Genomic DNA, 27,690 nt, shown 5'->3' with positions numbered 1-27,690 from the left:
TCATTACAGACCTGTGTGCATGTTGGATTTGTGTGTAATACCATTAAGGACAATTTACACCCTTTACAGGAAATGATTTTTTATGAAGTCAGTGGTAGAAACTTTGATACCAAATTATTTCAACTATCAAAGATATTCTTCTTTCTGTATATTGAGGTTACAAAATACTTAGAATATATGTATTAAGTGTCAATGTTTCCGATATGGTATTTTTTTGTTTTTATGGTTGAGGAATGAAAAAAAAATAATTTTTGGCAAGTCTCACTGTTCTGAAATTCACATGCTTTTAAAATTTTGTGAAAATTATTCTTGAAAGTCTAATGTAGAGTTGTGAAGTTTGAGCATGAGATATTTGAGGTCATGAATAAAAAATTGCATGGTGAAAAGATACTTGCCACATAATTATGAAGAGTTAGGAGAACTGTAGATGGTGACAGATGATAATTAGAATTGTGAGCACTGCATAATGTAAAGAATTGTCAAATCACTATATTATACACCTGAACCTAATATAAAATTGTATTTCAACTATACTTCAATATATAACTTTTTTAAAAGTCAATTTGAAGAAACATTACATAAAATTGGAAAGTCCCTAGTATTGCTTGTGAGGTTTTATAGAGGCAATGTAATTGTATATATTCATATAATTGTACCATACAGCCTCTATTAAACGTTTTAGTTTTTAAGCCAGTCCATTCAACTTGGAAAGAGGTGGCGGAAATTATCTGCCCTTTTTGTAGTACACAGAGACTTAATTTTATTTTCTTGTCTCAAATGTGTTAATGTTTGGATCATAGCAAAACTGATAGAACAATTCTGTTTTTTTTTTTTTTCTAAATAATCAAATGTATGCCCAATAAAATGTCATTTTTATTCAAGCTATATGTATTTAGGGTTGCATTTGGTGGTGTGAGATGTTTGGTACATTTTATTATTTCTATATGGGATTTTTACATTTTTACATACAAATTGTAATGGCAAAACAGGGATGAGGGTTCCAGGACCATCACCAACCTGGTTTTTGTGGATTTTCCAGTTGCCCCAGTTCCAGTTCTCCTTTTCTTCCACTTCTTTCTCGTCTATCTCATGAATTTATTTGGAAACACAGTCATTATCACCTTAGTCATTCTGAACTCCATTCTGCAGATAACCATATATTTCTTCCTCTGTATCTGGCTGGCTTTTCTTAACATGCTGTTTGTATCATTGTTTTCCTCCAGGTGTTCTTAAACTGTTACGAGCAGAAAAGGCATATATTACTTCTGCTTGACCAGGACACAACTGAGTACTTTCTCCTTGTATTGACGGCTTTGGATTTCTCCATGATCATTTGTTACCTCTATGACCTTGTCTGTTTGTGGCATTGCCTCTGGGGGCCTAGACATCTGTAGTGGTGCCTCTCTACTTCACAATCCTATTTCATGGTCCATAAATTCTTGAATAGATTTTCTGGTAATAGCCTATTCTTCTTCACACATGTTCTCTGCTGAAGTATCCCTACAAAAGACCATGATGGTCATAGGTTGGGCTAGGACAATGTTATTCCCATTCCCCCTCATTATACTCTCTTACCTTCATTTCTTGGTGGCTTTGATGAAAGTAGAATCAACTAAGGAAAACCAGCAACAACAACAAAGACCTCCAAATGTACTTCCCTCATCATTGTGGTGACCATACAGTATGGAACAGGATTGATCACTAACATGAAGCCCAAATCTCTCTATTCATCAGAGGGAGACAAACTGATTTTGTTCTATATGGTCATCAACCTTATGTTGAATCCTTTCATTTGTAGCTTGAGAAACAAGAAAGGGAAGGTAGTTGTGTGAAGTCTTGAGGAAAAAAAATCTATACATATCTTTAATAAATAAAACAAAGGAAAATACATATTTATATGGATTATTTGACCACTAGAAGCATTTTTGAAGTTCTAACTTGCACCTTTTATATCATGTGTTCTCTTAGTTTTTTTTTTGTTTTGTTTTATTCAAATTTTCATATCTTTCAAATTATGTTTCAAATAATTATAATTTATGCTTAATAATTTAATAGTTTAATAATTATTTATATTTAAATAATTACATTTTAACCGAGGTTAGTGACAATTAATTAATACTTTTGAATAAATAATTTTAAGTAATTTTCCAAATGAAATGTAAATTGTTTAAAAATGATAATAGCATTGTTGAATATTTAGGTAATTTTACACAATATTTTTTTTCCAAATTTGAATGGATTTCTCAGAACTAATGACGATATGGAGCAAATTAGGAAAGCATATATATTTTTAATTTTTTTAAGGTTTATTTATTTTTGAGAGAAAGAGAGAGAGAGAGAGAGAGAGTGTGAGCAGAGGAGCGGCAGAGAGAGAGGGAGACATAGAATCTGAAGCAGGCTCTAGGCTGGAGCCCATCACGGGGCTTGAACTCAGGAACTGTGAGATCATGACCTGAGTTGATGTTGGATGTTTAACTGACTGAGCCACCCAAGCACCCCTATGAATGCATATATTGATCATACTAAAGAGGGCTTTTTTCCTTTCTACCATGAGCTTTACAGAAATTTTTAAATTTATGCTACTTTCCTTGTATGTGTGCATATACTGATTATTGTGAAACATAATGACAATAGTTATGGATTATAGCTATCTTCACCATAACTATGATTTTTTATGTAACAGAAATATTTTTTCAAATATCAGCTGTATGTTTCATAAGTTAATAGTTTTGTAACAAGACACTGTTCGCGGGGCGCCTGGGTGGCGCAGTCGGTTAAGCGTCCGACTTCAGCCAGGTCACGATCTCGCGGTCCGTGAGTTCGAGCCCCGCATCGGGCTCTGGGCTGATGGCTCAGAGCCTGGAGCCTGTTTCCGATTCTGTGTCTCTCTCTCTCTCTCTGCCCCTCCCCCGTTCATGCTCTGTCTCTCTCTGTCCCAAAAAGAAAAATAAACGTTGAAAAAAAAAATTAAAAAAAAAAAAAAGACACTGCTCGCTACCAAAATTTGTATTCACATTATGAAGCCTAAGAAAATTGTGTATACAACTATCAAATTTAAATTATAATGGGATTCACAATAATGTCAGAAGTTATACTGGCAATAGAATGAAATTCCTGTGACTTTATTTTATGCACTCAATGAAAAAAAAAGGAACATTATAAAAATTAATTTAACTTATTTTGTAGTAGATAACATCAGTATATCATTTAACTGCTCTAAAAACTCCATTCCTGAAATTTAAACTGATATATTAATAGATAAGGCATCATTTGCTATCCATGCATAAGGAAATATGGACTATAAATGAGGGAAGTTAATTAAAGAAAGTATTAATTTAAGTAAATTGTCATGCTTTATACAGTTGCATGTAAAATTTTACACACCTGGTAAAATATCATCTTTAGAGTATAGTAACAGTGGCTATATTGAAAAATCTAGTTCTGATTTCCACACAAGGATACGATTATGGCAAACTTAATGGTTCATAAATATCAACAAACATGTTTGACAAATTATGTAATTCATACACACTCTTGAAAATCAGAAATTCATTACATATTTATTTAAAGTGTATGTTATGTTTTGAGCTATTGTTATGAAATATGTATTGCCAAAAACCCACATTACAAAGAATAATGTGTGTGCGTGTGTGTGTGTGTGTGTGTGTGTAGGTTTTTCAAAGACTAAATAAATGCCTAAACCCACTTAACAGAATCATATGTATTATTCAATATAATATGCACCAAGCAGGCATGAGTGCTCAGCCTCTATATACCTGTGCAGATTATTATTTTTCTTTTTCTCCTCCTCCTCCTCCTCCTCCTCCCTTTCTTCCTCCTTACCTATGTTTTCCTATCCTTTCTACTAAGTCCCCTAACTAGCAGCTGGATAACTTCTGTGATCTAACAAGTGTGGCATGAGCCATGACAATACTGGCTGAAACCCAGTATATTTGGGGTCACAATACTGAGTGCCTTATTTATAATCATTTTATAAATGTACCATACTTAGGACCTTATTTGTAAATCATTTTATAAATATAAAATCACACTGATAAAGACAACTGTGGGCTATCATCAGATAATACTCTTAGATATTCTCCATCAATCAAGGATCTTGATAGATCAAGGATCAAGAAAAGATAGAACTAGTTCCTATCACCTTTTAAAATCTGACCATGTATAAAGATGGAAACCCAATTCCTGCATATTCTTCTCACATGCCACTGGCTAAACTAGTCTGTGAATGAAGTGGGAAATACCAAGTAAAGGTTTACAAACTCATCTTGGCTTGCTTCACTGCTTACTTCGATGTGGTATTCATCCCTTGAGGTATCCACCACTAAATTACCAGTTGACATCATGTTTCATCTTCTTGAAGAACATTCCTTATTATATGTTTCTGCACTGGTACCATTAGCTCAGTTTTTATGTTAAAAAAAAACTACCTTTATTTATGAAATTTTTTTGTTTATTTCCTGAAAATTTGATAATATATTCCAAATGTCAAGATATTTTACCCATATATATGTGTGTGTGTGTGTGTGTGTGTGTGTGTGTGTGTGTGTGTGTATGTCACCAAGTAGTTACTTAATACATTTCTCTGTATAGTACAAATAACACACACATCAGGCTCAACATTCAGAAAATTTTTTTTCTTAATACTGAGTCCATAATAAAATTTTCGCAAGTGAGAGCAGAAAGTCATGATAGAAAGGAGATGTATTTTCTATTATCTCAATGTAAAACAATATAAATTAATAAAATATACTTTCCCACTTGTACTGCTTTCATCTCCACATTTTTTCCACTTGTCTGCATGAATAGAGAGGTGTTTCCCTCATGATGAATACTTTGAGAAACTATTGATGTGTCTGTTGTCCATCTGTATGTCTTCTTTGGAAAAAAAAAATGTCCATTCATGGCTTCTGCCCATTTTTTAATTGTATTATTCTTTTTTTTCGGGCATTGAATTGTACAAGTTTTTTTTATATATTTTGGATAATAACTCATCACATTCCTCATTTATAGTTATCTTCTCCCATTATGTAGTTGTCTTTTAGTTTTGTTGACTATTCCCTTCACTGTGCAGAAGCTTTTTATTTTGATGAAGTCCCAATAGTTTATTGTAGATTTTGTTTCCCTTGCTTCTGAATACATATCTAGTAAGAATTAGCTATCAGCAGATGTCAAAGTGGTTACTGCCTGCATTCTCCTCTATGATTTTAATGGTTTCATGCCTCACATTTAGGTCTTTCATACATTTAGAATTTATTTTTTATTATGGTATAAGAAAGTGGTCCAGATTCATTCTCTGCAACACCATTTGTTGAAGAGACTGTCTCTTTTCCATTGGACATTTTTTCCTGCTTTGTCAAATATTAATTATCCATATAGTCATAGGCTCATTTACAGGTTTTCTATTTTGTTCCATTGATCCATGTGTCTGTTTTGTAAAAGTACCCTGCCGTCTTTATGTCTAAAACTTTGTAATATAACTTGATGTTCAGAATTGTGATGCCTTCCACTTTACTTTTCTTTTTCAAGATTACTTTGGCTCCCTGGGGTCTTTTGTGGTTCCATAATTTTAGTATTTTAGGATTGTTAGAAATCTGTGAAAACTGCTGGTGGTATTTTGATAGAGGTTGCATTTAATGTGTAGATTGCTTTGGACAATATAGACATCTTAACAACATTCATTCTTCCAATCCATGAGCATGGATTTTTTTTTTTCTAATTCTTTGTGTTACCCTCAATCTTTCATCACTGTTTTATAATTTTCATGGTATAGATCTTTTACCTCTTTGGTTAGGTTTATTCCTATGTATCTCATGGTTTTGGTGTAATTGTAAATGGAAGGGATTTCATGAGTCCTCTTTCTGCTGCTTCATCAGTGGTGTATAGAAATGTAACAGATTCCTGTACATTGATTTTGTATCCTGTGAGTTTACTGAATTTGTGTATCATTTCTAGCAATTTTTTTGGTGGAGTCTTTTGTTCTTTTTATATAGAGTATCATGTCATCTGCAAATAGTTAAAATTTTGACTTCTTCCTTCCCAATTTGGTTACCTTTTATTTATTTTTGTTGTCTCATTGTTGAGACAAGGATTTCCAGTACTATGTTTTAAATAACAGTGATAAGAGTGGACGTCTCTGTCTTGTTTCTGACCATAGAGTAAAACCTCTCAGTTTTTCCCCATTGAGGATAATATTAGCTATGGGCTTTCCATATATGGCCTTTGTAAAGTTGTGGTATGTCCCCTTTAACCTATCTTGTTGAGGGCTTTAATCATGAATAGATGTTGTACTTTATCAAATTATTTTTCAGCATTTACTAAAAGGATTATAGGTTCTTATCTTTTCTTTTATTAATGTGGTATATCTCATTGATTTGCAAATATTGAAATACGCTTGCAGCTTGAGAATAATTCCCACTTGATTGTGGTGAATGATTCTTTTAATGTACTGTTGGATTCAATATCCTAGTATTTTGTTGAGAATTTTTGCATTCATGTTAATCAGACATATTGGCCAGTAGTTCTCTTTTTAGCGGAATTTTTGTCTTGTTTTGGGATCAAGGTAATACTGGCCTCACATAATGAGTTTGGAAGTTTTCTTTCCACTTATATTTTTTTTTTGTTAGTTTCAGAAGACTAGATATTACCACTTCTTTAAATAATTGGTAGAATTCCCCTGTGAAGCCATATGACCCTGGACTTTCGTGTGTTGGTAGGCTTTTGATTTAGTTTTTCAATTTCTTTGCTGTTTTTTTGTCTGGTCAAGTTTTCTATTTCTTCCTGTTTCAGTCTTGGTAATTTACATGTATCTAGGAATTTATCCATTTTTTCCAGGTTGTCCATTTTGTTGGCATATAAGTTTTCATAATATTCTCTGATAATTGTGTCTCTGTGGTGTTTTTGTTAGTTCTCCTCTCTGATTTGTGATTTTATTTATTTTGGTCCTTTCTCTTTTCTCTTTGAGAAATATAGATAGAAGTTTATCAATTTTATTCATTTTTTTTTTACAAAGAACCAGATCCTGGCTTCCTTGATCTGTTCTTTGTTTTGTTTTTGTTTTTGTTTTTGTTTTTGTTTCTACATCATTGATTTCTGCTCTAATATTCATCATTACCCTTCTTTTACTGCCTTTAGGCTTCATTTGTTGTTTTTCTAGTTTCTTTAGCTGTAAGGTCAGGTTGTTTGAGATTTTTCTTGCTTCTTGAAGTATACCTGTATTGCTATATATTTCCCTTTTATGACCCTTTCTTAATCCCAAAGGTTTTGGGTGGTCAAATTTTCATTCTAATTTGTTTCCATGCATTTTAAAAATTTATTCTTTGATTTCATTGTAGACCCATTTATTCTTTAGTTGCACTTGTTTAACCACCATATATTTGTGGTCTTTCTGAATATTTTCTTGTGGCAAGTTTCATAACATTGTGGTCCAAAAAATATGCATGGTATAATCTCAGTATTTTTGTACTTGGTGAGGCCTGATTAGTGACCTAGTATGTGATCTATTCTGAAAAATGTTCCATGGGTACTTGCAAAGAATTTGTATTCTGCTGCTTTTGGGTGAAATGTTCTGAATATATCTGTTAAGTCCATATGGTCAGTGTGTCATTGAAAGCCACTTTTCTCCTAGTTGATTTTCTGCTTAGATGTTCTGTCCATTGTCATAAGTGTGGTGTTAAAGTCCTCTACTATTTTAATACTGTCAGTGAGTTCCTTTATGTTTGTGATTAATTTATTTATATATTTGGGCACTTCAAGTTGGGGCATAAATATTTATAACTGCTAGATCTTCTTATTGGATAGTCCCCTTTATTATGATACAGTGTCCTTCTTTATCTGTTATAGACTTGGTTTAAAATTGAGTTTGTCTGATATAAATGTTGCTACTCTGGTTTTTATTTTATGACCATTTGCATGATAAATGTTTCTCTATCCCCTTAATTTCAATCTGCAGGTGTCTTTAGTATCTAAAATGAGTCTCTTGTAGGTAGCGTATAGTTGTATCTTCTTTTTGTTTTTGTGTTTTTTTTTCCCATTGTGCTACTCTATATCTTTTGATTGGAGCATTTAATCCATTTACATTCAGAGTAATTACTGACAGATATGTATTTAGTGCCATTTTAGTATTTGTTTTGTCATTGTTTTTGGAGATTTTCTCTTTTACTTTCTTGTGTTTGTTACTTTTGGTATTTCCTTTCCACTCAAAGAACCCCCTCTAATATTTCTTGTAGGGCTTGTTTAATGGTCATGAACTCCTTTAGTTTCATGAACTCCTTTAGTTTCTGGGAAACTTTATCTCTCCTTCTATTCTGAAAGATAGCCTTGATGGATAGAGTATTCTTGGCTACAGATTTTTTTTCCGCATTCAGCACACTGAATATATCACACCACTGCTTTCCAGCCTGACATGTTTCTGTCGAGAGATCTGTAGCTAGCTTTGTGGGTCTTCCCTTGTCAGTTAAGGAATTATTTTGTCTTTCCGCTTTTAAGATTTTTTCTTTGTCACTATATTTTGTGATTTAATTACAATATATCTTGATGTTGGCCTACTTTTGTTGAGTTTGATGGGAATTCTCTGTGGATGCCTGTTTCATTTTATAGATTAAGTAAATTTTCAGTTATTATTTCCCCAAATAAATTTTCTTTTCCTTTTTCTCTCTTCTCCCTCTTTTGGGACTCCTTTGACATGAATGTTATGATGTTTTATGTAGTCATTGAGTTTCCCAAGTCTATTCTCCTGTTCCATAATTCTTCATTTTCTTTTGTTCAGCTTCAATTATATTATCTTCTATATCACTTATTGCACTGAGTCTGTTTTGAATCTGTTATTGCATTTTTCATTTGTTTTTTCTTAACTATTTTATCTCTGCAGTAAGGGCCTCCCTGAAGTATCCCATCCTTTTTTGCAGCCTGACAAGTATCCTTATGATTGCTACTTTAAATTATCCATCAGGCATATCACTTATATCTGTTTTACTTAGATATCTGTCCATGACCTCATCTTATTGTTTTCTTGGGATGAACTCCTATGTCTTGACATTTTGTCTAAGTCTCTGTCTTCTATGTGTTAGAAAAGCCTGTTACATTTCCTGTTTCTGAGAGTAATGGCTTTATGACGAAGAGGTCTTATAATCTTCAGAGCCTAGTGCTTCAGTGATTGTCTCTGGTGTTTGCTGTCTGCACTCTGCTGCTGTGTTTTGGTCAGTCATCTGCAGAGGTCAATGTTTCGACCTTGGTCAGTGTGGTGAGTTTAAAATAGGTGTGCTGTGGTCTGCTTGTTGAGTATTGATGATACTTCCACTAGAACTAAAGCCTTACAGAACTCTCTGGTCACAGATGTGTTGTGCATGAGAGTTTCTGCTAGTCTTCTAGGGAAGGATGCACTTCACTGGGACTTAGGCACATTTGCTGAGAAGAGCAGTAGCATCAGAGCACATGAGGGTGGGACTTGGTATAATCAGGTTAGAAAGCCAGTATTGGTGCTGTGTACTGAAGTTGATTTATGCTGGAGGGAGGGGAGGGAAATGCATAAGCCAGCTCCTTTGTCCAGGGTGAGGTATCTCAGCACTTGCTGTTCTTAGGGAAGCACTCCTAGCAGAGATAATAATCTCCCCCTCATGTGTCCCATGCATTTTTCGGATCTCCATTTTCATGTTGTTTGTCTATTGGCTGTTTACCTGGAAGGAGCAACACAGTGCTTGTTGGACTGTATCCCAGCCAAACATGCTGAGCCTTAAAACTCCAAACTCATTGGACATGTTGTGGCAAGGGCCAGTGCTGATCTTCTGGGGGGGGGGGGGTTTAATCAGGTTGGGACCAACGCAAGTTTGACCAAGAAGTGAAGTTTCACCAGAGTACAGTGGCATGGGACCTCCAGCAAGAAAGCTAGGCATCAGTGTCAGGGTTAGCTGTTCTCAGCAGGTGTTTCTGAATCTATGCTGGGTGGAGGGAAATGGTGCCTGTGGGCTCCTTTGTCTCAGAAAGACATCTCTTTAAATGCCACCTCTCAAATATGTGCTCCAGGAATATGTGAACAATGTCTATCCTGGGAATCTTACACACTTCTCCTTGCCATCTTCCACAGGCTTTCTCTCCAGGAGTAGGGCAGCACCCTCAGGGCTCTATCAAAACCATGTTCACTAACCTTTAAAACTCCAGGCTTTAAGCTCATCTGGTTGTCAGACCTCACAAAAATCAGCTCCTCTCATTTTCCCAGTCAATGGCTTTGAGGAAATGTTCTCCTTGTGCATTCTGATGCAGACTCTATTCCCTCTTACCCTTCTCCACAACAACGGTTCCTTCTGATCTGCACACTGGAAATCCATTTTCCCCATAAAACACATCTCCACACTTCCTATGTCCTACAATGTGTCTTCTTCATTCCCTTAAATTGTATGGTTTGTTCTGACAGTCTTCAGGTTGATTTCTGGGGTCTTTGGAATGATTTGATAATTATCTAGTTGTATTGGTGGGAGGAGATGAGCCTAGGGTTCTCCTACCTGGCTGCCATCTTCTCTTCCTAATAAAAAGAATCTTAAATACAGAGAACAAATTGATGGTTACAAGAGGGGAGGTTGGTGGGGTTTGGGTGAAATAGATAAAAGGGATTAGGATTACAATTTTCTTGATGAACGTTGAGAAATGTATAGAATTGGTGAATCAGTATATTGTACATATGTAACTAATACAACACTATATTTTAATTACATGTGAATAAAAATGAATAAGTAAATAAATAATAAATATCATTAATCACCCAGGATATCATATCAAGACTACAGTGAGAGGAAGATGGTGGTGTAGGAGGACACTGGGCTCAACTCATCCTGCTGATCGCTTAGATTCCACCCACATCTGCCTAAATAACCCAGAAAACTGCCAGAAGACTAGCAGAATGGACTCTCGCAGGCAAGCGTAGAAAAGAGGCCCATGGAAGAGGGTAGGAAAGGCGGAGAGGAGGTGTGTGCTACACAGACTGGCAGGAGGGAGCCAGAGCAGTGAAGAGGCAGCCCACTGGGCAAGGCAGAACCCCTGAAGTCTGGCTTGCAAAAACAGAGGGGCCGGATTCCATGAGTTCCGACAGCCAGTAGGACTTAACATCTAAAAGTCAATAGCTCTGCTCTCGGAGTGCGGGGAGGGTGAGTGGACAACAGGAGGGAGAGTCGTTGAGCCCTAGAAGATAGAGGTCAGCTCGGCAGGGGAACAAAGGCCCTGAAAAGCTCCATCTCCCTCTCCCATCCCCGGTTGAAATTCCAAAGGGAACCAGTTCTTGTCACCTAACTTGCTTGCACCACACAAACGCCCAATGCTGGGCTTCTGTGGATCCATCCCTCTGATGGGTCAGCCTCAAGGTGCTGCAGGGCCCCTCTCCCAGGGGACCACCTACAGCAAAGGGAGCTAAGCCTGCCCCTTCTGCCTCTATGCACCTTGTGGATCCACCCTGGCTAATACACCAGATCCCATCAAAGCAGCACCAAAAGCCTTGCAGTCTGCAAGTAGCCCAGACAGGGGCCACACCACTCCACAGTGAGTCCTGCCTGTAGGAGAGGGGAAAATAAGGTACACACCAGTCTGCCTATGGCCCAAGCAGTGGGCTGGGGGTAGACATCAGGTCTGTGGCCCCACCCACAAACACAAGTTACTCCTGACAGCACAGGGGAAGTACCCTGCAGTTTGGAGCCACCTCAGGGACTACCCAAAATGAAGAAACAGAAGAATGAGGAGAACCTCAAAATAAACTCCAGGAAGTAGCGACAGCTAATGAATTGATCAAAAATGATTTAAGCAATATAATGGAACAAGAATTTGGAATAACAGTCACAAAATTAATCACTCTGCTTGAAAAAAGCATACAAGATATCAGAGAATTTATTGCTACAGAGATCAAGGGACTAAGAAATAGTCATCAGGAGCTAAAATATGCTATAAATGAGGTGCAAAATAAAATGGAGGTGGCCATAGCACAGACTGAAGAGGCAGAGGAGAGAATAGGTGAATTAGAAGATGAAATTATGGAAAAAGAGGAAACTGAGAAAAAGAGAGTTAAAAAAATCCAGGAGTATGAGGGGAGAATTAGAGAACTAAGTGATGCAATCAAACTGAACAATATCCGTATCAAAGAAATTCCAGAAGAGCCCCCAAATATATAAAGCAATTAATCACAAACATAAGCAACCTTAGTGATAAGAATGTGGTAATGGTAGGGGACTTTAATACCCCACTTACAACAATAGATAGATCATCTAGTCACAAGATCAATAAAGAAACAAGGGCCCTGAATGATACATTGGATCAGATGGACTTGACAGATATATTTAGAACTCTGCATCCCAAAGCAACAGAATATACGTTCCTCTCAACTGAACATGGAACATTCTCCAAGATAGATCACATACTGGGTCACAAAACAGCCCTTCATAAGAATAGAATAATTGAGATCATACCATGCACACTTTCAGACCACAATGCTATGAATCTTGAAATCAACCATAGGAAAAAGTTTGGAAAACCTCAAAATCATGGAAGCTAAAGATCACCCTATTAAAGAATGAATGGGTCAACCAGGCAATTAGAGAAGAAATTTAAAAAATATATGAAAACAAATGAAAATGAAAATTCAACAATCCAATCACTTTGGGATGCAGTGAAGGCAGTCCTGAGAGGAAAATACATTGCAATCCAGGTCTATCTCAAGAAACAAGAAAAATCCCAAATTACAGAATCTAACAACAGCACAGCTAAAGGAACTAGAAGCAGAACAGCAAAGACACCGCAAACACAGCAGAAGAAGAGAAATAACAAAGATCAGAGCAGAAATAAACAATATACAATCTAAAAAAACTGTAGAGCAGATCAATGAAACCAAGAGTTGGTTTTCTGAAAAATTAACAAAACTGATAAACCTCTAGCCAGGCTTCTCAAAAAGAAAAGGGAGAAGACCCAAATAGATAAAATAATGAATGAAATGGAATTATTACAACCAATCCCTCAGAAATACAAGCATAAATCAGGGAATGCTATGAAACACTATATGCCAACAAACTGGACAACCTGGTAGAGATGGACAAATTCCTAAGCACCCACACACTTCCAAAACTCAAACAGGAAGAAATAGAATACTTGAACAGACCCATAACCAGCAAAGAAATCGAATCAATTATCAAAAATCTCCCAACAAATTAGAGTCCGGGACCAGAAGGCTTTCCTGGGGAATTCTACAAGACAATTAAAGCAGAGATAATACCTAGCCTTCCGAAGATGTTCCAAAAAATAGAAAGGGAAGGAAAACTTCCAGACTCATTCTATGAAGCCAGCATTACTTTGATTCCTAAACCAGACAGATACCCAGCAAAAAAAGAGAACTACAGGCCAATATTCCTGATGAATATGGATGCAAAAATTCTCCATAAGATAGTAGCAAATCAAATTAAACAGCATATAAAAAGAATTATTCACCATGATTAAGTGGGATTCATTCCTGGGCTGCAGAGTCGGTTCAAAATTCACAAATCAATCAATATGATACATCACATTAATAAAAGAAAAGAACCATATGATCCTGTCAATCGATGCAGAAAAAGCATTTGACAAAATTCAGCATCCTTTCTTAATAAAAACCCTCAATAAAGTTGGGATAAAAGGAACATACTTAAACATCATAGAAAACATTTATGAAAAGCCCACAGCTAATATCATCCTCAATGGGGAAAAACTGAGAGCTTTCCCCCTGAGATCAGGTACACGACAGGGATGTCCACTCTCACCACTGTGGTTTAACATAGTGTTGGAAGTTCTAGCATCAGCAATCAGGCAACAAAAGTAAATCAAAGGCATCAAAATTGGCAAAGATGAAATCAAGCATTCACTGGTTGCAGATGATATGATATTATACACAGAAAACCAGATAGACTCCACCAAAAGTGTGCTAGAACTGATACATGAATTCAGCAAAGTTGCAGGATACAAAATCAATGTACAGAAATCAGTTGCATTCTTATACACTAATAATGAAGCAGCATAGAGACAAATTAAAAAACTGATCCCATTCACAATGGCACCAAGAATTATAAAATACCTAGGAATAAATCTAACCAAAGATGTAAAAGATCTGTATGCTGAAAACTATAGAAAGCTTATGAATGAAATTGAAGAAGATATAAAGAAATGGAAAAACATTCCATGCTCATGGATTGGAAGAATAAATATTGTTACAATGTCAATACTACCCAAAGCTATCTACACATTCAATGCAATCCCAATCAAAATTGCACCAGCATTTTTCTCGAAGCTAGAACAAGCAATCCTAAAATTTGTATGGAATATCAAAAGACCCCAAATAGCCAAAGTAATATTGAAGAAGACCAATGCAGGAGGCATCACAATCCCAGACTAGAGCCTCTAGTACAAAGCTGTCATCATCAAGACAGCATGGTATTGGCACAGAAACAGACACATAGACCAATGGAATAGAATACAGACTGCAGAATTGGACCCACAAAACTATGGCCAACTAATCTTTGACAAATCAGGAAAGAATATCCAATGGAAAAAAAGACAGTCTCTTTAACAAATGGTGCTGGGAGAACTGGACAGCAACATAGAGAAGAATGAAACTAGACCACTTTCTTACATCATTCACAAAAATAAACTCAGAATGGATAAAGGACCTGAATGTGAGACAGGAAACCATCAAAACACTAGAGGAGAAAGCAAAAACAAAAAACAAACAAACAAAAAAAAAACCTCTCTGACCTCAGCCGCAGCAATTGCTTACTTGACATATCTCCAAAGGCAAGGGAATTAAAAGCAATAATGAACTATTGGGACCTCATCAAGATAAAAAGTTTCTGCACTGAAAAGGAAACTATCAACAAAACGAAAAGGCAACCAATGGAATGGGAAAAGATATTTGCAAATGACATATCAGACAAAGGGCTAGTTCCAAAATCTATACAGAACTCACCAAACTACACACTCAAAACAAATAATCCAGTGAAGAAATGGGCAGAAAACATGAATAGACACTTCTCTAAAGAAGACATCCAGATGGCCAACAGGCACATGAAAAGATGCTCAACATCGCTCCGTGTCAGGGAAATACAAATCAAAACCACACTGAGATACCACCTCACACCAGTCAGAGTGGCTAAAGTGAACAAATCAGGAGACTATAGATACTGGAGAGGATGTGGAGAATTGGGAACCCTCTTGCATTGTTGGTGGGAATGCAAACTGGTGCAGCCACTCTGGAAAACAGTGTGGAGGTTCCTCAAAACATTAAAAATAGATCTACCCTATGACCTAACAGTAGCACTGCTAGGAATTTACCCAAGGGATACAGAAGTGCTGATGCATAGGGGTTCTTGTACCCCAATGTTTATAGCAGCATTTTCAACAATAGCCAAATTATGGAAAGAGCGTAAATGTCCATCAACTGATGAATGGATAAAGAAATTGTGGTTTATATACAAAATAAAATACTACTTGGCAATGAGAAAGGGTGAAATATGGCCGTTTGTAGCAACGTGGATGGAACTGGATATTGTTATGCTAAGTGAAATAAGTCATACAGAGAAAGACAGATACCATATTTTTTTTTTTTTACTCTTATGTGGATCCTGAGAAACTTAACAGAAGACCATGAGGGAGGGGAAGGAAAAAAAAAGTTAGAGAAGGAGGGAGCCAAACCATAAGAGACTCTTAAAAAGTGAGAATAAACTGACGGTGATGGGAGTGGGAGGGAGGGGAGGGTGGGTCATAGGCATTGAGGAGGGCACCTGCTGGGATGAGCACTGGATGTTGTATGGAACCGAATTTGACAATAAATTTCATTAAAAAAAGACTACCGTGAGATATCACCTTATACCTTTTAGAATGAATCAAATCAAAAAGAAAAGAAATAAGAGTTGGCAAGGCTGTGGAGGAAAAGCAGCCCTTGTGCACTATTGTGGGAATGTAAACTGGGGCAGCCACTGGTGGATTCGGTACGGAGGTTCTTCAAAAAATTCAAAATAGGAATACCATATGTTCCATTAATCCCACTGCTGTGTATTTACACAAAGAAAAGTCCTAATTCAAAAAGACAGAGTCACCCTATGTTTGTACAAGCATTATTTATAATACTCAAGAAGTAGGGGTGCTGGGTGGCATAGCTGGTTGAGCATCTGACTCTTGATTTCAGCCCAGGTCATGATCCCAGGGTTGTGGGACTGAGTCCCACATCAGGCTCTGCACTGAGCATGGAGCTTGCTTAAGATCCTCTCTCTCTCTCTCTCTCTCTCTCTCTCTCTCACTCACTCTCTTTCTCTCTCTCTCCCACCTTTTCCTCTCACTAATACACACTCTCTCTATAAAATAAAAAAAATAGTCAAGATATAGAAGCAGCCCAAGTGTCGACTGATAGATAAATGATAAAGCAGATGTGTGTACATACAGTAGAATATTAGTTAGCCATAAAAAAGAATGAGAGCTTCCCATTTGAAAAACACGGATGGGTCTAGTATGTATCCTACTAAGTGACTTAACTCAGAAGAGAGAGAGCAAATATCATGTGATTTCATTTATATGTGAAATCTAACAAACAAAATAAATGAACAAAGAAACCAAGAAACAAAAGCCAGACTGCTAAAAATAGAGAACTCGTGGTTGCCACTGGGAAGGTGGGGGTGAGGAATGGATAAAATAGATAAAAAGGATTAAGATGTGCAAACTTCCAATCCAGAAGTACTGTACTTAACACAAGTAGGTCAGGGGGATGAAAAGTACGGCATAGGAAATGTAGTCAATGATACTGTATGAACACTGTATGGTGACAGACTATGACTACATGTATTGTGGTGAGCATTGTGTGATGTGGGAATCGTTGCATCAACGTGTTGTATTCTTGAAATTCATACAACATTGTATGTTAATTATACTTCATTTAGATTAAATAAAATAATAATAAAAGATAAAAAATAAAAAAAAATCAACCTGGGACTAATTTAGGTCGAATTGCTTAGTATCTCTCTCCCATTGTATTTCAAGGCCAGTGTGTGGACATGCTATACTTCTTGTTCTTTTTTTTTTTTTAAGTTTATTTATTTATTTTGAGAGTGAAAGAGACAACATGAGTGGGTAAGGGCAGAGAGAGGGAGACAGAGAGACAATCCCAAGCAGGCTCCGCACTGCCAGCAGAGTCTGACACAGGGTTAGAACCCACAAAATTGTAAGATCATGACCTGAACTGAAATCAAGAGTCAGACGCTTAACTGACTGAGCCACCCAGGTGCCCCACTCCTTGTTCTTAATGCTGCTGAGAATATTTTTCTCCCACTCCATTTTGGAAACATCTTTTAAGTTTTTTTTTTTTTTTTTTAATTTTTTTTTTCTTCAACGTTTTTTATTTATTTTGGGGACAGAGAGAGACAGAGCATGAACGGGGGAGGGGCAGAGAGAGAGGGAGACACAGAATCGGAAACAGGCTCCAGGCTCTGAGCCATCAGCCCAGAGCCTGACGCGGGGCTCGAACTCACGGACCGCGAGATCGTGACCTGGCTGAAGTCGGACGCCTAACCGACTGCGCCACCCAGGCGCCCCTCTTTTAAGTTTTATATTAGGGAAGTACAAACTAAATCATCCCTCACTGAGACTATTCACTTAACTACCTAGTCTCCCTTATAGATGACACCTGTGTTTTTGTTTGTTTGTTTTATATCTAAGTCTGCCATTTGTTCTCACCAATTTGACAACACATCAGGTCTTTGACTCTTTCCTGTAATTTATTTTTTTTTAATCTCACTTGTCCCTAACCATATTTTGCACTTTGTTGTCATCTATAATGGAACCATATGAAATTACAAATTTGGTTAGCCATACTATTAAGTATGAGATTGTATCAGTCCCTATAGCTCAAAAAGCTATGACAACAGCAATTTTTAAATTTTAACTTGTATCTCATTGTTTGCTCTTTGCCATCTGAGACTCTAATATCTGTCACTCCTTTGCCCTTATCTCCAACTACCTGGACAGATCTAACCTGCCTTTCAACATATGTGTCAGATTCCAAACTACAGGCTTAGTGATCTTAAACCAAAGACAAACAGGTAGGATAAGGTCATAATAAGTTGATCATATCCTACTCCCTAGATACTAAATCTGATGCCAAATCCACCTATGACTTTAGTCAGTTGTCAATTCCAATTTGCAAAAGGACTATGAAATGCCTTTGACATATTCTTCAAAACCTATCCTCACTTTTTATAGTAAAAAAAATCTGATGGCATTATCCTGGACTTAAAAACTGAAATGTAATCAAGATAAGTTCCCATGCGAGATCTTGCACATTGTCTGGCCTCTATTTTTTAAATGCTTATCAGATTGCAATGATCCTGTCTCTTTCCTTCCTACAGTAAATGCTTTTCTTATTGAATCTTGATATGTCCAGTTTCCCTAGTTCCCTTCCATTTTAGTCTCAGACTATCAATGATACAGATTTTTGTCCACTAGTGGATGGACACTTCCCACAAGTGTTCAAAGTTACTCAGACAATAAATTTTACCATCTAACAAAAATACACATACCCCATTAACATCCCACCTTTTCTCACCTCTTCACAAATGCTTTTTTCAGGGTAATTTTGCTTTCATGCACAAATGCTTCTCTTTCTTTATAAAACCATTCCCTCCACCGTCATTGTATGGTGTGCACCCTCCTCAGGCCAAAAACTCCACCCTTTCCAGGAAAACACTAACTCTGTGTTGAGAACTTTTACGAAAAATTCTCAGTCCTCACTTTCCATACATAATGCCTCTTCCTTTTGAGACCTCTCTCATCCCTTAGAAGAGTATGCTTAACCACCTTATAAATGTCCTACTTCTGTGACTGTTCTTTCTTATTCCCCCCATCTTTTTTTTGTTTCTCTCCCATAACTTAAAATTCATATTTTGAATTTCCTCTGTTCTTGCTCATTTATTTGTGTTTATACTCTTTTGCTGAGAAATTTTCTTTATCCCCATATTTTCAAATACCATCTATATGCTAAAATCTTCCACATTTTTAATTTATTTTGGGGAAGAGAGAGAGAGAATGAGAGAGGTCATGATTAGTGGAGGGAGGGAGGAAGAAAGGGAGGGAGAGAGAGATCGAGAAAGAGAGAGAGAGAGAGAGAGAATCCCAAGCAGGCTCTGCACTGTCAGGGCAGAGCCCAACGTGGGCTTTGATCCCATGAACCATGAGATCATTATCTGAACTGAAATCAAGAGTCAGCCACCCAGACTGAGACACCCCGGCACCCACAATCTTCTAAAAATTTAACTGTAGATCAAGCCACAACTTTAAGCTCCAGATACAAGTATCCAATTGTATTTGATATCATTTTTTGAAGTCTCTCATATGTGTATAAATACTCTTTTTATCTCAATATGCAGAGCCCGGGACTTTCATTACCATAGATGTGCCCAACAATTAACGCTAAAGGGAGTATTCTGGTTGAAATGAAAAGATGATAGACAGTAACTGTAGGTCATATGAAGCTATAAATATCTCCAATAACATAGAACATAGAACACAGTATTATAATTTTGGTTTTTAACTCTATTTCTTATTTATTCTGACTTAAAGTTTAAGCACATTAAAACAATGTTAAATCTATTTTAAATGGAAGTCAGCATCATGGTGGCATGAGGTGTCCCTCCTTTGCAACTTCCTCTTTATTTACAATAAATAAGACATTCATACATGATCAAAAGTGACTCTGTGGAAGTGGCTGGACCCAACACCAAACTCCAAGGGAGTCACCCGCATGAACATCTGCTTACAGATGTAGGCAGACAGATGTAAGTATGGGCATTGTAAAGAGCTGGATTCAGCAAACCTGCCCCACACCCTCTCAGGTGAAGTTGGGAAAAAACTAGAGTCTGCTGACTTGTACAGATACCCATGGACAAGAAAGAATTTATAGCCACACATCCTCACCAAGAGGACATGCCAAGAACCAAGAAAACTAAATGGAGAAATGTTGTCTTCAACAAATGCTGTTGGGAAAACTAGATAGCCATATATAAAGAAAAATGAATTTGTATTTCTACCTTATATCACTCACAAAAATTCATGTGACATGGATTAAAGATTAACATAAGACCTGAAACCTTAAAACTTCTACAAAAAAAAAAAAAACTAAAAAAACATGAAAGAAGCTTCTTGACACTGATCTTGACAATGATTTTTTTTGGATATGACACACAAAAATACAAGCAACAAATGTAAAAATCAACAAGTGAGGCTACAACAAACTAAAAAGCATTTGCACAGCAAAGAAACAACAAAATAAACACATAACCTATGGAATGGGAGAAAATGTTTGCAATCCATATGTCAGATAAGGAGTTGAGACATATAAATAATCATCCAACTGGACAACAACAAACAATCTGATCAAAAACTGAACAGGAACTGATACAGGAACTGAACAGAACTTTTTCCAAAGGAGATATCCAGATAGTCAACAGGTACTTGAAAAGATACTAACATCACTAATTATCAGGGAAATGCAAATCAAAACCACAATGAGACATCACCTCATACCTGTTGGAATGACTACCATGAAGTAGACAAGACGTGGTCAGTGGTGAGGAGAATGTGGAGAAAATGGAACCCTTGTGTGCTATTGGTAAAATGTAAATTGGTTCACTTAGTATGGAAATCAGTTTGGAAGTTCCTAAAACAATTTTAAAAAGAAAAAAGAAAAAGAAAAAGGAAAGGAACTACCATATGATCTAATAATCCTACTTCTGGGAATATAACCAAAGAAGATAGAGTCAGTATCTCAAAGAAAATTCTGCACTCTTACATTCAGTGAGGCATTATTCACAGGAGTTAAGATGTTAATGTTTTGTCAATGAATGAATGGATAAAGAATATGTGGTGTTTATGTACAATGGGATATTATTTGGGCATGAAAAGGAAGGCATTTGGGGCATCACTGATGTAACTCTAGGGCATTTTGCTAAGTGAGATAAGTCAGACAGAGTAAGACAAACAATGCATGGCATCACTTATATATGAAATCTAAAAAAGCCGCACTTGTAAAAACTGAGAGTGGAATAGTGGTTAACAGGGGCAGGGCAGCAGTAGGGTAGGGACATGCTAAAGGATACAAACTTGTAACGAGTAGTAAGTTTTGGAAAACTAATGCACAAGCAGCAAAAAGGTAAAAATGAAGTATTGAAACCAAGATGAATAAAAAGGAGAATGAAGAATAGAGAAGATCAAGGGAGCCGAAAGTGAAATGGGGACACTGGGGCCCAGATCTTAAGATCTCATCCTGTCCTATCGTGCACTTCCGCTAGGTGCGTCTGTGAGGATGATCCAGTGGGGGCTAGGGGACAGCACAGTCGGGACAACTCTCCTCACCAACCCCAAAGAGCCCCACAGAGTCTGAAGAGTGGTTACGTGGCTTGGGCAGTTTGACAGATGTAGCCAGAGCCTCCGTTAGGTTCCATCTTTATATTTGTCATTGCTGGGTGACAGGGAGAGCCACGCTTCTGGGATTCACTGTGCACATACCGTGGGGAGTCGCTACTTTTCTGCATAGAGTGTTTGCAGTAGGGCTCCACCGGGAGGCTGCTGTCCTCTACACCAGACTGTATGCGTGAATAAACAAAGCCGTCCTTAAAGCAGGTTAGTAAATTCTGTTTTCCTTGTTTTCCTGAGGACCAGAGCCACAGAGCACACTTACAGAATGCTGGGAAGAACCTCTAAGACTTGTTAGCTACCGGGCATCGCAAATCCCAGATGGGTGCCCTCAAACAGTTCTCCAAAAAATTGCTCTTCACAAGGAATAATTTGTTTAGCTTGTAAAAACTAAGGTTTCCTTTTTTTTTTTCCTTTTTTTAATTTTCATATAGACACTAGAAAGACCCTTAGGTCATCGTAACACACTATGTTCCTATCACACCTTATTGTCGGAAAACACTGCTTGCACGCCTTCACCTAACTGGTTTTCTGGTTCTCCCAGGTTTTGGTGTCTCCTTACCTTACCTGAGATGGTCCGAGTAGGCTGACATCAGTCACCTACTGCAGTTTTGGTGCACAATGAGATGAGACAGAAAGTAGCAGGAAACAGAGACAGGAGCACCTTTCGGGCACCATATTTGTTCCCTCCGTTTTGGTAAAGCCCAGAGGGTCGCTTGCTTGTTTGCGCTCAGTCTCACCCCACAGAACCCACAGCTGTGGGGTCTGTGTGCACATCCGTTCCTGACCATGGCTCTCAGAGGCTCCCAGGCTGTGGGTAGACAGTGACGCGCTTGCGCACCTGCTGGCCGGACCTCAGAGGAGCAGTGTGGGCCATATTTGCGCATGCGCAGCAGTCTAGTGCCCACAGAAGTCCATCCCCTTCAGCATGGCTCTGTCCTCGCCCTCATAGCTTGGCTGGGTTTGCGGCAGATTGATGTCCCTTTCTGAGGAGGTGGCCACTGGGATGAGGACACAGTGTTGCATGATAGCTACAGGTCACAATGGACAGGAAAATTGTAAAGGCAGCCTAGGGGGTGGGGAGGCGGAAGTTCCAGGGGGCATGCAGGTGGGCTTTTGTTCAGGAGGAGGGTGGGGACGCAGAGGACACGGCTCCCGGTGGCCGCTCCACCTCAGCTCTCAGACGTCGGTGTGGTCCTGGACTGGCGGTGCCCACGCGAAGGCCCTGAGGTCAGTCCACATCTCTCTACACGGGGGGTTCCGAGGAAAGGGGCTGTGGGGTCTCCGGAGAGGGGGCATCCTGTGCAGCATAGTGAGATTGGTACAACAGAGTGGGACCATGACCTAGACCAGGGTTAGAGCCCTGAGGAGGAACCTGATCTGGACCTTAGGAAGTGCGGGGACAGCCTCATCATAATTGGATGGAGGAGTCTGCCCTGGATGGGGCGGGAATCCCTGAGGAGGTGAGGGCAGAGGAGTGTGGGGGAGAACCTGACACAGGGGAACCCTGAGCAGGACAGGGGAGGATCCAGACTGTGGTCAGGGTTGGGTTGATCCTGATCCAGAGCAAGGAGGAAGGGGACATAGGTCTACATGGAAAAGCCTTCCGAAGGGTGGAGTAAGTGAAAAACTCAGATAAAGTGGTTTGTCTTTGCTCAGATAGAAGTGATGGACACTTTTCTTGGGCGTAGTGAGTCCACAGTGAAAGTAGTGAGCTGTTTTAGGCCTGAGGTCTGTGAGAGAGTCAGGAGCCAGCAGGGACTGTGTGCACAGTTGTGTGTCATTCACTGCACAAGTTCGTGCAAGTCATTCACTGCACAAAGGCAGCTGGCTGAGGGGTGAGGGGAGGGGTCTGCAGTCTGGCCTGTGCTCTGGGCTGTGTGGACGTCCTGGTGCTGGGGATGCCTTCCTCTGGCTCTTACACAGGCACCACATGCTGACAGACTGTATAGGGCTGGGGGCCGAATCTGCCCAAAGGACTCCTCTGTCTGAATCACAATGCTACAGGATGTGTGTGCTCATGAGCTCCTTGTGTGGGGAGGCTGGCTGCAGGAAATTGTCTAAGTTTAAGGGCAAGAAGTAACCTGCCTCCCCTTTCTTGGTGTGTTAGTGACAGGCAGCCATGGACAGCGACCTGAAGTTGCTGTGTGACGGCTCCCGAAGCTTCCAGATGTTGCACATGTTCAACAAGTCTGTGGGGAAGCTGCAGGGGCTGCTGTGCAAGGGGGAGTACTCCCTGCTGAAGCACTTGCTCATATTTGAGAGTGACTTTAGACAGGTGAGGTGCCCCACCCCCTCCTCCTCCCTCCCTTTCATTCTTTTCTGTCCACAGCAATTTATCGAAGACCTGCTACATGCTGAGTGCACAGAGAGTCTTCAGTGACATCTCCAGCAGGTAGAGGAGACATACAGTTGTTCTGTTTTGTTTCTTTCACTTACTTATGTACACACCCAGTTTTAACAGGTGGCTGATCCCTCCCATACTTGCATCAGAGGTATTATTGTTTAGAGGAAAACAAAAACCAAACATGAATATGGTTTACTCTTCTGGACACACTTCCCTTGTTGCATTTCCATTTCTCCCCAGTTACCACTATCTCAAATTTGGTCATTATTCTCATGCAGGTTTTGTCCTTTCCTATATATTTACTTATTTTTTAAAGTTTACTTATTTATTTGAGAGAGAAAGAGCAGGGGACAGGCAGAGAGAGAGAGAGAGAGAGAGAGAGAGAATCCAAGCAGGCTCCACGCTGTTAGTGCAGAGCCTGATGTGGGGCTCGAACTCACAACTGCAAGATCATGACCTGAGGTGAAACCAAGAGGTGGAACCTTAACCGACTGAGCCGCCCAGATGCCTCTGTCCCCTTCTATATGCTTACTAAATGTTTTATGACTCTGGGAGGCACAGTGCAGTCTTCTCATGTTGTACATATGGATGTTCGACATGATTTCACACGGGCTGTGCCATTTGCAGCTTGCTTTTTCTCGTTCAGTGTGTCGTAGGAACTTGAGGCTCCACAGTCCTTCTTATTTTTCTGATTCTTTCCAATATCCAAAACAAAAAACAATTTGGTGTCCATTTCCTGTGAGCCTTACAACAACCTTCCTATGCAGGCACAACAGACATCCCCATTTTGCTCAGGAGCAAACTGAGTTCCAGAGAGTAAAGTGAGTATCTCAGACCATCAGGTGGCTGAGGCCCAGGTTTTCTGGATTTCAGTTCAAGGAATTTCTAGTCTGTACTGGTTTCTGGATGAAGGTGTGGGTCATGGCAGTACAAACCAGATGTTGGGTGTGAGCAACTACACACCTTGTGAGTGTGAGAGAGGAGGGGAAAGGAAACACATGAGGACCAGCCAGGGAGCTGCATGATTTATCATTGATTCTCAACCTCGACAAGTCCTTGGAATTACCCGCAAAGTGTAGGAAACACTGTACCCAGGACCCACTCCCAAGATTCCTGTGGAATGACTCAGGCTCTCTGGGCAGCAGACGCTTCTGAGCTTCCAGTTGATTGAAATGTACAGGCAGGATTAGGGATCAGTAAACACATGCAGACACAAGACACAAATGATTAATCTTGCTCAACTATTTGAGAGTTTGGCGTAAGTGGTTGCATTATGCCCCTTTATCCTTAAATTCTTCATGCATCTTCTCAGAACTTGGACTTTGCTTGTGCAACCATGATGCAATTTGGTGAAATTTGATATTGATAGAATGTGTGTTACATTTTCTCATTTGTCTGAATAGTAGCTGTATTTCCTAATCCAGAATCATGGATTACACTTGATTGTCACACCTCTTTAATCCTTTAGTCCAGAATGATCCCTTTGCATTTCATTGTTTTTTTGCATTAGAATTTTTGAGGTGAAAAAGGTTTTTAAAAATAAAAATTAATAAAACGTTCATTTTGCACAAACTCTACACTTGATCTTAGCCAAAAGGCCGAGAAGCGATATTTTGGGGGGAAAATTCTAAATTTGTTTACTTAGACACTTACTGAGAAGTGCTCGAGTTATGTCCAGTGTCTTATTGTTGAAATTATGGTGATGAACAACTTTGTGTGTGTGCAAGTAAATGTAGAATACATTTTCAGAAGTTGAATTGCTGGGTCTTAGGCTGTGCATGTTTTTGTTATTTTACTAGTGATCACATGCACTTCTAGGTAGGAAAATAACACGTGCACCTTGAGGAAGGGGGGTTTGGCTCCTATGACAGGTCAGATTGCAGAGGGAGATGTGAATCAGTTCTGTTGATACCGGGCTTGAACTACCTGTGAGGGAACGCTATCATCCCTTTGAGTTCTTGCCACAGGCCAATAACTGCGGTGGCCACTTTATTTAGGAGCAGAGCAGAGGAGTGCAGATGCAAGAGAATGTAAGATAAGGCCCTTTTCCTGTTTCTTCCGACAACAGATCAACAAAAGAGGAGAAGTGATTGATGTGCACAACAGCGTGCAAATAGTGACAGTGGGCATTGCATACACTAGCCAAAACCTAACAATACCTGATATTATGTTGCTGGCACAGCCAGCTGTGACCTATGCAGTCAGTGCCAGAAATAACCAAGATACCCAGGGAAAGGGCTTCAAGTCCACAAAGAGCTTGGAGCTGACCAGGTGAGTCCAGGAATTTTAGTGCCTCCCTGTAAGATGTATCCAGGAGGAACATGACCATCAGGCACATGATTCCCCATAACACAGAGCCCTCCGTGGCCAGACCAGTAGCGGTGGGGTGGATTCAGAGGAGGAGAAATCAGACACAGCTATAGGATCCACAAGGCTTTGTTGGGAAAGTGGTTGCTGATTAGGTAGGAAGGGTTATGGGAATAAGACTGGAAGAAAAGCCGGGAACAAATAGTAGGAGGCCTTGCATGGCAGAGTCAGTGAGGGGTTAATTCCTACAGTTTTGGGAGGTGGTCAGGAGACATCAAGGTTTTTTTTAATTTTTTTTAACATTTATATATTTTTGAGAGATAGAGAGTGTGTGTGAGCAAATGGGGGGGGGCAGAGGGAGAGGGAGACACAGAATCTGAAGCAGGTTCCAGGCTCTGAGCTGTCAGCACAGAGCCCAACATGGGGCTCTAACTCATGAACCATGAGATCATCACCTGAGCCGAAGTCTGATGTTTAACCAACTGAACCACCTTGACGCCCCAGGAGCCATCAAGCTTTAGTCAGGAGTGCAATGAGTTAAATGATGTACCCTGAATTCAGACTGCACCTGTCAGTGCTAAGGAGGTGGATGTGAGGGCTGAGATCAAGTGGACAGGACTCATGGAATGCTTCAAGAAAGGATTAAATTCTGACTAGCCCTAGAGATCCCCTTACTCCTCCTTCCCATCTACCCCAACCTAATCCCCCACTTTGCTCCCCAACAGGCTGCTTCCTTTGAAGTTTGTGAAGATATCCATCTACAATTAAAAAAAAAAGTTCCACTTGAAGCTTGTCACTGGACGCTCTTTTTACCTACAATTGTGCATCCCCCAGATGCAAAGGAAGATCTGTTTGCATGCTGGGAAGACTTAGTGTACCTGCGGAGACCACCAGTAGAGGCTTACAGTGGGACCCTGGCCCAGCCGGCGGGTGACATCATCTCCATTCCTGTGCTGGAGGGGGAGAACAAGAAGAAACCAGCAATAAGTCTCTGCAGAGACTCTTGGAGAAGGGCCAGGGTGATTTGGAAGAGCTGCTAAGTCTCCTCCAGGCTTCTCTCTGAGGCTTAGTGGGAGAAGGCATTTCATTTGGAAGGATTCAGGCCAAATAAGGCACCGTGTATAGACCTTCCTACCTTGGAAAGGTTCCAAGTGCTTCTGAATATCTGTGGTCTCTTAGATGTCACCTCCTCTAATCTCATACCCAGTGTTGTAATGCCCTCAACAGCGTCCCCGCTGTCCAGTGCATTCTGGAACGATGACCATGACAGCCCAGGCAATCTGATCTGCTGTGGGATACTTTCAAATAGTAGAAAGTCTTTCCTTGATTTCTGTATACATCTGTGGCCTGGCAGCATGCCCTGTGTATATGTGCACATTTTGTTCTTTTTTTTTTTTTTTTTAAATTTTTTTTTCAACGTTTTTTATTTATTTTTGGGACAGAGAGAGACAGAGCATGAACGGGGGAGGGGCAGAGAGAGAGGGAGACACAGAATTGGAAACAGGCTCCAGGCTCCGAGCCATCAGCCCAGAGCCTGACGCGGGGCTCGAACTCACGGACCGCGAGATCGT

The 27,690-nt window shown here is 39.3% G+C and overlaps 1 protein-coding gene and 1 pseudogene across 1 annotated transcript in view; one reads left to right on the top strand and one right to left on the bottom strand.

Annotated features, from left to right (window-relative positions):
- The first annotated feature begins 23,581 nt into the window (after nucleotides 1-23,581).
- LOC112856850 (Golgi-associated RAB2 interactor protein 6-like) overlaps nucleotides 23,582-27,690 on the top strand; it is a 4,961-nt gene continuing 852 nt past the window's right edge. The window contains 4 exon segments of the mRNA XM_086717040.1: nucleotides 23,582-23,743; nucleotides 25,881-26,083; nucleotides 26,845-26,942; nucleotides 26,945-27,103. Coding sequence (XP_086573166.1) covers nucleotides 23,588-23,743; nucleotides 25,881-26,083; nucleotides 26,845-26,942; nucleotides 26,945-27,103 — 616 coding nt within the window. The 5' untranslated portion in view covers nucleotides 23,582-23,587.
- Nucleotides 25,337-25,422, bottom strand: LOC112856941 (U2 spliceosomal RNA; annotated as a pseudogene).

Source organism: Puma concolor, chromosome A1, assembly GCF_028749965.1.
Source record: "Puma concolor isolate L17-30 chromosome A1, mPumCon1.1.hap2, whole genome shotgun sequence".
Lineage (NCBI taxonomy): Eukaryota > Metazoa > Chordata > Mammalia > Carnivora > Felidae > Puma > Puma concolor.
This window is presented reverse-complemented; position numbering and strand designations above follow the sequence as displayed.